The sequence below is a fragment of the Ctenocephalides felis genome, unplaced genomic scaffold (genome assembly GCF_003426905.1).
Source record: "Ctenocephalides felis isolate EL2017-DRISC unplaced genomic scaffold, ASM342690v1 CF-g0.4_SCAFFOLD_00809, whole genome shotgun sequence".
In the NCBI taxonomy this organism is placed as follows: Eukaryota; Metazoa; Arthropoda; class Insecta; order Siphonaptera; family Pulicidae; genus Ctenocephalides; species Ctenocephalides felis.
In genome coordinates, this window is record NW_020536963.1 from 5,320 (window position 1) to 16,138 (window position 10,819).

General features: G+C 30.5%; 1 protein-coding gene across 1 annotated transcript; it reads left to right on the forward strand.

Annotated features, from left to right (window-relative positions):
- Nucleotides 1-6,733: 6,733 nt before the first annotated feature.
- LOC113369783 (adult-specific cuticular protein ACP-22-like) lies at nucleotides 6,734-8,375 on the forward strand. The gene is given in 3 exon segments (XM_026610357.1): nucleotides 6,734-6,745; nucleotides 7,745-8,236; nucleotides 8,238-8,375. Coding segments are annotated over 3 exon segments (642 nt in total).
- The last annotated feature ends 2,444 nt before the right edge of the window (nucleotides 8,376-10,819 follow it).

Below are 10,819 nucleotides of genomic sequence, written 5' to 3' on the forward strand. Positions count from 1 at the left end.
ACGAAATTGTTAATTAAATTATTCTGGGAAATATTTCGAGCGCTAAAAATGCTACTTAGATGATCAGCAAATGCCTCCGCTTTTTCTTCGTTGCTTTTTGCCCAAATGAATCCGTTTTGGTTGGTTATTTTCAGAGGAGGGTTTTGTTGTAGGGGTTTACTTTTGTTTCTGATTGGTTTCCATATGGAATTATCGTACCTATTTAACTGCAATATATACGACCTGAATGTACAATTCTTCCATTCTTTCATTTTTTTCCTCAGCGAGTTATTGAGATGATTGAGCGATGTCTTATCCGTTGGTAGATGAGAATGTTGCCAGGTTCGTCTTGCTCTTCGTTTCTGTGCAATTAGCTTCTTAATCTCTTGCGGAATTATTAGATTATCATTTCTTGGATTAATGTTCGGGGTGATCTGCTTGGTTGTTTCACGTACAATCTCAGAAAAATAATCTATATTATTTTCTATATCAATAACGCTTGTAGGCCTAGATTTTGGAAATAATTTTGAATCAAGTATGGATTTGAATTGAATCCAGTTAGAAAGATTGTTGTGTAGAATATGATTATTGATAACTGGAGTAGGAAATGTGCTAAACGTCACAAGTATTGGAGAATGATCTGAAGAGAGATCGTAACTAGATTCAATATTGAGATTTGAAAGATCAATACCTTTCACAATAAAAAAATCTAAAAGGTCTGGAACTTTAGTAGGGTCAGAAGGCCAATAAGTTGGACTGCAAGTTGAAATAAAGGAAAGGTTATTTTGCCCTATGGCTGCATGAAGAATCTTTCCTTTGGCTGTAGTCAGTCTAGAACCCCAGGCAATATGTTTACAATTAAAGTCACCACCAATGATAAATTTATTACCTAATTGAGAGAAAAATGAAGAAAACTGAGCACAAGAAATTTTGAATCTTGGTGGACAATAAACAGCAGAAACACAAAAATTATATAAATTTGTTTCAACAGAAATTTGAGTTGCTTGTAGAAAATCATCAGAAATATTTGGTAGAACAAAATGCTTTATATTATTTTTGATTAATATAGCCGAACCGCCGCGAGCCCTGCCACTTGGGTGATTTGAATTATAAGTAGCGTAGTTATAAATTTTGAAGTAGTTTTTTTCAGTGAAGTGAGTTTCTGAGATTAATAAGATATCTATTAAGTTTAACTTTAAAAAACATTCTACTTCATTTTTGTGAGGTATTAAACCGTTGGCATTCCATTCAGCAATTTTAATTATTTTTGCCATTGCTTTTGTTGTTGACTAACGTGGATAACATATTTATTATTATGGTGTTCTGTTGCAAAAGCTGATTGAAGATATTTTTAAATTCTAAAATAAGTGTTGCTAGAGAATCAGAATCCGGATTTGAAGGTGAATGATTAGAAGCAGAGTAATTGTTTTTTGCAATGTCTGCATAGGATGAATTTTGAATTGTTGGATTTAAGGCCGGAGAAATGTTGTTTATTTTATTATTAGAATTAGAATTATTAGAATTTTTAAAATTTTGGTTATTTGGATCTGGATTTGTGACTGATTGATTTACTGGAGTTTTGTTTCTTTGTTCTTTAATTTTTTGGAAGTATGAGCAACCGCGATAATTAGCTGGATGAGCACCGTCGCAAAAATAACAACATGCCGGAGCATTCGGATCTTTGGTACAAGCTATAGTATTATGATTGTCACCGCATTTTAGGCAAGCAAATGGTCTATTGCAGTATTTTTTGGTGTGATTAAAGAGTTGACAGCGAGTGCATTGTATAATGTTGTTGGACTTTCTCGGTGGTTCGACGCGTATTATGCAGTTAAATAATTTATAAATGTTATAAATATTTTTGTTATTTCTATTTGGTTCCAGATCAACAAAAAACATATTAAGAGGTTCTTTTGTTATTCTATGTCTAATATTTAGGATATTACGTACGACATGACCCTGTTTTAATAGTTCTAATTTAATTGCATCTGTGCTTGTTGAAAAGTGTACATTTCTAAGAACAACCCTATAAGCCTTCTCTTCTTTTAATTGATATGTATGATATACGGCATTAGTTTCTTTTAGATGTCTGGATAAAGTTCGAAAATGGTCGACAGAATTACATAGAATTTTAAATGTATTGTTAGCTAAACTTCTCAGGAAATATTGATCGTGCGGAATTATTTCATTTAATTGATTAGACATATCATTAATATCGTCAACTCCGTAAATAAATATTGGAGGGGGCTTACTGACTGGAGCCGGTTTAACTGAGTTGTCATCATTAGCTGTTTCTATTGTTGAAAGGGCCGAAAATCGGTTTTGAATTTTGACATCTATTCCTAATGGTTCAAATGAAGTTTTTCTTTTTTTGAAATTGACTACTTGCCATGAATTAGGAGGTTTCTTGACATCAGAATGTGGTTGAGTGAGGCTTGTAGATGCACTATTACTAGATGATATTACTTCCTGTCTTGAGTCAGAAACTGATGAAGTTGAACGCAGCGAGACCTTTTCCGATGTAAACATATTGGTCCGACCTTCTTCGCGAGGTATCTTGCTGTATTTGCTGGATCCAATAACGGTCTTTCGTAGTTTTGGGATTTCTGATGGTTTACTGTCCGATTCCATATTCGCTTCTATATCTTGATTGAAATGTAAGACATTTTTTGATTCCACAAACGCACATTAGAGTCTCGATTATGTATGGTTTTTTGTAAGCAATTATTTAATTATCTGTACACTTTTGTAAGCTTTTCATGCAATTTTAATAAACCGTAAAATTCAATCTGACATGCACTTGTTTTTTCCCACTTGTTTCCATTCTGAATCAAATGAGACCAAATTTGAAAAAAGTATGTGTGTGAACAGATTTTTTGCCGTAATCGACGTTTTCACAAAAAAGATGGACCGATTTCAAAAATTTAAAAGCCATTCGATGTATCTCGATGAGGACTATTGTTTGTTAGTTTTGTGCGACGATCGGCCAAGCCGTTTCTTTGTAAATCGCAGAAAAGTGAAAAAATTTTCGTCTACGTTTTAGCCCGCAATTCTGGATCGATTATGTAAATTCAAAAACCGTTCGAAAGATATTGGTTGGGAATCGTGCTGATTAGTTTTTGGTGAAGATCGGACGGGCCGTTTTCTTGTCATAAGGTATTAAAAATTTTTTTTGTCGGCGATTTTTATTTTTTGACTATAGATACCATAGTCTTCTAGATCATACTAAAATATTACGGCCATACGACAACTCGTTTAGCTTTAAAAATTTGTCATAGTTTGCAAAAATTAGTATGGCCTTTTTGGCATTTGTCAAAATTAGAACTTTCACCGATTGCAGATATTTAAAGATTTCTCAGTTTTGTGCGACGATCGGCCGAGCCGTTTCTTTGTAATTTGGAAAAAAAGTGTTAAACTTTTCGTCCACATTTAAGCTCATACTACTGAATCGATTTTAAAAAATCAAAAACTGTTCGAAAGATATTAGTTGGGAATGATACAGATTAGTTTTAGGTGAAATTCTATCGAGCCGTTTTCTTATAGCTAACTGTTGAAAAAAAATTTAAGCCGATTTTTATGAAACTTTTTTTGGCGATATATATCATGGTCTTACAGAACTTACTGAAAAATTACGGCCTTACGACAAGTAGTTTAATTTTAAAACTTCATCAAAGTTTGAGAAAATTAGTAGTAGTTGTTTTGACATTTGTTAAAATTAAAATTAGACAATTTACTTAGTATAACGATAGAGTATATGGTCTTAATGAACATACTAAACAATTAAAATTCTACAAAAAACTGGCTCAATTATAAAAATTATTGATTTTTGAAAATTTGCTCTTAAAAATTGTTCGATTTGCAACAATGTGTAATAAATCCACTTCGAATACTTTTAACTACTTATAAATTAATTTATCTATCATGGATTAAGTCAATTATTTACACAAATCGGGAAATTCATGTAACTTGTCTCAAGGCAAAATACCAATATCAACTAGTTATTTTAATAAATTTAATTGAAAATTCGCTAGCAATTATCATAAATATTTTGGTATTAAAAATGCATTTGTTTCACTGAAGTTACTTTTTAATTTAAATTGCAAGAATTAACCAATCTCTTGATATTCACTTAAAGATTTGTAAAGATATCATTTTTTCATATTATGTAATTTCAATATAAATTTATATTAATTACTTAAATCCTATAACCCAAAACATTTATTCATGATTACACTTTAATAATAAACATATTTTACAAATTACAAATTAGGATGGAACTCTAATACTTGCACGGTTCTCCAATTTTTTGTTCATGTTTTTTCAATTTACACTAAATCCATTTTACTTCTTCATCAAATCTATATTAAAATCTGTTTTACTACCATCGATTAATATTATTTTATCTTCTGCATCATCACTTCATATCGGATTTGTTTCTTAGTACATAATTGGTAAAACCTTATATATCTTTTACATTAATCTTATATTTATACTCAACAATGCACTTTTGCTTTAAAGTTAGAAGGCTTTCTAGCCCTTGGGCATAATCTAGTTATACAGAATAGTCGCTATGGGAATGATTCTATCATTTGTAATGATAATAATCTTTTTTTAGTACATTTATCAAATACTTTTATAACCTAAAATAAATGTAATATGTAATAATCTTAAAAGTGTAATATAAATCTTGCTATCATTATATATAACGATGTTTTTTACTATATATAAGATGTGCATTCTTTATTTATTTAGATTTTTTTTAAAAATTTTGAAATAATTTTTTTTTGCCTTCCCCAAAAACTATTGGTTTTTAAAACTGTCAACACAAGCAAATTGTTTTTTTGAATAATTCAAATCGGATACTTCGTTTTCTCAAAAACTACAATTTTTTGCACATTTAGCTCCTTATCTTCGAAACGGCTGGACCTGTCTTTGCCAAAAACTAATCACCACTTCTCTCCATTATTACGAATCGAATGTTTTCTAAATTATTCAAGAACTTAATTTAAATTTTCTGCACTCTTTTCATGTCTTTGCCATAAGTAGGAATCGAATGTTTCAAATCGGTTGATCCGTGCGACCCAAAACGTGGACGAAAAATTTTATCCGCGCAAAACACACACACACATACATACACACGCACATTCATTTTATCTGTGGTATACCAATATGTTCAGAAACTTCTAAATCGTGAAGATCTGCAAAAATGTTCATTTCAGATTTTTGGACGATTACTATAACTTACAGAATTGGAAGTTAAAATTATTACTAAAAAGTATACATTTGCAAAGAATCATAGTTCTAAAAGTGATTCATACTATAATTATTTAATTCAATTTTATATTTTTAATCCAGGGTATTTTAGAACATGATATCTAAACATAGAGAATTGAACACGTATAACAAGAATCAAATTCCAGTAATAATATTAGATACAGAATTCTAGAAATTGGTTATTAATTATATATTTGGTTTTAGTAGCGCAGTAGGAAATTTTAAGATAAACTAGTTGTGCCTTGAGAGCAAATTGCTGAAACTTACCGTACCGTAAGGAAATGATCGAAGAATATTAAATGTTTGCAAATAGATTATTATAAATACTGTAACATTGTCTAATATTTATAAAAATTATATGAAGTGAATTACAAAGTTGAAATTATTTATTTAAAGAATATAAGTAAGCTTTAGAATTTTAGCCAGAATTAAAATTAAAACCAATTTTTTTTCGTACTAAAAAGGATTTTTTTAAATAATTTTTTTTTCCGAAAGCAATTGTTTTGTCAACACAAGCAGAAAAACAGAATCGTTCAAATCAGATACTCAGTTCTCTCAAAAACTGTCATTTTTTGCTCATTTAGCTCCATATCTTTGAAATGGCTGAACCTGCCTTTGTCTGAAAACTAATCACCACTTTTCCCAATCATTACAAATTCAATGTTTTCTGGATCATTCTCAAAAACTCGATTTATATTTTCTGCACTCTTTGCTCCATATCTCCGTAACGGTTGGACCTGCCTTTGCGAAAAACTAATCAGCACATCTTCCTACCAATAGGAATCGAATGATTTTTGAACCATTCAAATCGGTTGATCTGTGCGCCAGAAAATGTGAACTAAAATACTCATACACATCAAATTTTTCTGTGAAAATGCAGACTGTATAATCAACTTCTGCTATATATTCAATATCCATTATTATCCACCATTGTTTGATATTTTGTCCACTGCAGGGCATAAATTTTATCACAACAATGATGAATTTTAATTCTTAATGAAAAACTTTATTCAAAGTCTTTTACCAATTAAACTTAATTAACAAAGCAATTTATATTATATGTGACAATTCACAACAACGCATTAATTTTTTGCATCACAGAAAATCAATCATGCGAGAGAATGTCTCGTCTCGTCTGCGTTGTTCGCGAATGCAAATGATTCGCGAAAAAGGAACAAATATAAAAATTCGCTCACCTTCGAATCCAGGAACAGATGTCAAGTGCTCTAGTTAGTAAAAAAAAAGTTATTTCCACAAAAAGTGCATAATAAAAAGCATATGATTTTGAATCACTTTCTCCTCATGTTACTGTCACTACAGATAGCTCTATATTCTCGGGTGCATGTGCTATTGGAGTGCCTTTCTTTGCGGTATATAAGACTACATGCACAGTTTACAAATTAACAGTGAACATTAGGTCTTTTGACTAGAAACATCTATTTTAGTGTTGTGTGTCTTTGGCATTTTTAATTTGTACAAAATGGTAGCACAAGTAAGTACACATTTTGGATAAATCGTCTGCTACAAATTCGGGAAGAAAACGTGTTGGAAATAGAAAATAATTTGTGATTGTCTAGTGCTTACATAATTTATTTTTAGTGCTTTTTGAATTGATGATTAACCCTCCGTCGGGCGCAGCTGATCTGACAGATACTGGGCAAACATTTTTGCATGTTTCCTCTTAATTTGATGTCATCGAGACCTCCATATTTCAGTAGCCTCGTTATTTTATGTCTACTATTTATTCGTCCATATTAGATTGTCTTTGAACTTCGCATATTTTGCTTGTAGCAATTTTGGTAAAAAAAAACGTACTGAGCCAAATTTTATTTGACGTACAAAATGGCAAAAAACACTAAATTTTTACTACCCTAATTGTATATATAAAATTATATATAAAATATAAAATTTTACTGCCATAATTGTATATATAGTCTTTGTATTTAAACGTATAAAGGTTTGTGAGTCTAGCATTTTGAGCGCATGTACGGATTTTTAGATTTTGCTATATTATAAAAAATAATATTGATATAATATATATTTTGTTTTTGTTTACACATAATATACATATTCAGCATTGTAAAAACGCAAATTAAATAAAAATATATAAAACTATAAGCCTCCTATCAATATACTTATAATCTGTATCTGTCAGATACACTGCGCCCAATTCTGTACATATTTGGACTGCGCCCGACGGAGGGTTAAAAGGATTAAAATCACCTGTAATGGACTTAATTTATTTGTAACATTTGCGACAAATTTAATATGAGTTTTTTGATACTTATGCTATGAATTAAATATTTTAATACTTATCTGGCACAACCAAACTTGCAATAATTTACAAAGTTCTCTTCTCAAATTTGTAAACACTCTTGATATCGAATTAAATTTTCTTTTTATTCAACTAGTAAATTATGCGCTTCGATCGAATACTGTTTGATTTAAATATACATCAAATTATATTTCTTCTTCCTTGGTCAAAATCTAGAAAACCTTGTATCTCCTCGCGACGCTAAGCTCCGTGTTGTGCCTGACTTACGCAGCTCCCGGATTTTCCCATGGTGACTTTGGCCACCTCTCCGGCGGATACGGCCACGAGGACTTTGGCGGTGGTTCTTCTGGCGGATTCGAAGGCGGACACGGCTTTGGTGATGGCGGTCACGGTTTCGAAGAAGGCGGACACGAATCAGAAGAATCTCTAGGAGGCGGCGGAGGCGCTGACGGCGGCGAGGAGCACCATGTCCAACACGTTCACACCACTACCCACGAGCACACTAAACATGTTCCAGTGCCAGTATATCAGAAGATCGGAGTCCCAATTCCTCATCCAGTTCCTAAAGCTATCCCACAATACGTCAAGGTTGGAATCCCACAACCGTATGCTGTTCATGTAGCTGTTAAGCAACCTATTGAAGTGCCAACTTACAAAGTAGTAACAAAAGTTATTGAAAAGAAAGTACCTTATACCGTAGAAAAAACATGTTCCATATATCGTCGAAAAACCTTACCCCGTCCACGTTGAGAAGAAATATCCAGTCAAGGTCCCACATCCTTATCCAGTATATGTCACTATCTACAAGCACGTCTTGCACCACACAAAGAAAGAGAAGAAGCACTAGATTTTTTATCATAAAATTAATGTCCAAGATCTGATTGTTCATTGTTGATTAAGATTCGTTGTTATATGTACATATTTTCCTTTTAGTTATTATTAAAACGACTGTTGATTTTTATATTGTAAATAAACGTTTTATTCAAAGTAAAAACAAAATTATTCATTGTTCGTATTATTATCGTAGTATTTGTTTTATGTTACTAGATTTTAAATTAAAATTTGGTATTAAAACTATTGAATATTACTACTGCATATGTATACGCCGAATACATAATAGTGCAAAATATTTTATTGCTCATAAAAATAATAAGCTGATACCCACAATATATATATATATATATATATATATATATATATATATATATATATCTTGATAGTTTTTTCGACGTTGAAACATATTTCAAAGTAACTAGCAGCCCATTCGTCGAAATAAAAAAGGTATAAAGTATTAAAAACTTTTATTTATACGTTTCGACACAAGATGCGTGTCATCATTCAGCAACACAGGACAAAAACACTCAAAAAATTTTATTTTAAAAAAATTAAACTTATGACATTAGAAAAAAACATTTTTTTGGAAAAATAGATTACAGTCGAGTATTTTGCTCGCTATGGGCGTGTTTCATGCTTCATAATGTTACATTTCAAAACTTTTAGTCAAATTAGTTTTCAAATCTTTAGTTATTCATAATTTTTTCCAAAAAAAAATATGTATATATATATATAATATGGTGGTCCTTAATATAGAAGTTTTCGAATTTCCTTGCTCCCAGGGGCTTGAATGATTCCAAATTGATAAAATAAATTCTCTGAATATTAATATTAACTTTAAGATAGTGCGTACTCCAGCCAAAGTTTCTATGGAAATAATATGGGTAAAATTTCGTTTGGTTTATAACCTAGCGACAAAAGAATCAAAATTTTGTGAATAACATCGTGTTTGCTTATTTTGATCATAAATGAAAAAAATACAACTAAAATTGGATATATTTTATAAAATAAGTATTCAGGAAGAAGAATCAAGAAACTTTGGTTGGAGGGCGAACTATCTTAAAGTTGATATTCATAGAGAATTTTTTAACAATTTGGAAGCATTTCTGCCCCTGGGAGCAAGGAAATTTGAAACATCCACATTAAGGACCACCCTAATATATGCAATATATATATATATATATATATATATATATTAGGGTGGTCCTTAATATGGACATTTTTGAATTTCCTTGCTCCCAAGGGTTCAAATGGTTCCAAATTGATAAAAAATTATTCTCTGAAAGTTTTAGCTCTTAATAATGTCTTTTATGTAGAGCGCAATTCAATCAAAGATTTGTATGGAAATAGCATGAAAAAAATTTCAAAAATTTTGCAGAGCGTCGAATTTTCAATAAAAAATTACACGAATTTTCACTTTTAATTCATTTGTCGCTAAGTTATACCTAAAAATTTTTTTTAATTTTTAATTTTTTTTCCATGTTATTGCCATACGAAGTTGGATTGAATTTCGCACTATCTAAAAGTTAATATTGAGAGCTAAAACTTTCAGAGAATTGGTTTTTATCAATTTCGAACCATTTGAACCCTGGGAGCAAGGAAATTTGAAAATGTCCATATTAAGGACCACCCTAAAAAATATATATACACATTTGTTATTCGTTGATAGATTGATCATGTGTCTGCAAGTAAACAAACACTTGCCGAAATCAAATCACGTCTGGAATTAATTATTCATAAATAGAGCTGGCGATACAGTTGCTACCAAATATACGTTATGGTCATAATGAAATGGAATATTTTCAAATTCTATAAAAAAACTTTTTATATATTATATCTAGAACTGTTTCCCTGCGCATTTTATAAATGACTAAAAAAAGATTAGTGTCAAATAATATTCAAAAATTGTCATAGTATTTAAGATAGAATTGATTTTTATCAACTCCAGCCAATAGTGTCCTTATACCTTATATTTAAATTTAGTATTTATTTGGCCAGAGATTTATAAAGATCGTTTTTACTGATTCAATTTTACTAATCGATGCATTAATTCATTCGAATAAAAATTTACGCAAGTTTTACAATATATAAACCAATTTATTAAGATACCTTCACATTCTATTTCATTCATTGTGTATCTTTTTGCGTTTAAAAATATATTATACATTTCACATATGGCTTTAGCACTGATAAATATTGTAAGAGCGACTGGCGTTATACACTAGATTAAATGAAATGTGTGAGATTAGAAATATTAGTTTCTGGAATGATAAATTACCATTGTCTTAGTATTGTTAACTAATTACTGGTAGTTAAATATTGGCACATTAAAAAACGTATTAGAAATTAAATTCTAAATAGTTGTCAACCATAAAAAGGCATTAAAAACTTCAAACAAACTTAATTTGGAAGTTTTATTTAGTACCTAATAATTTGGGAAAGAAAATTCAAACAAAT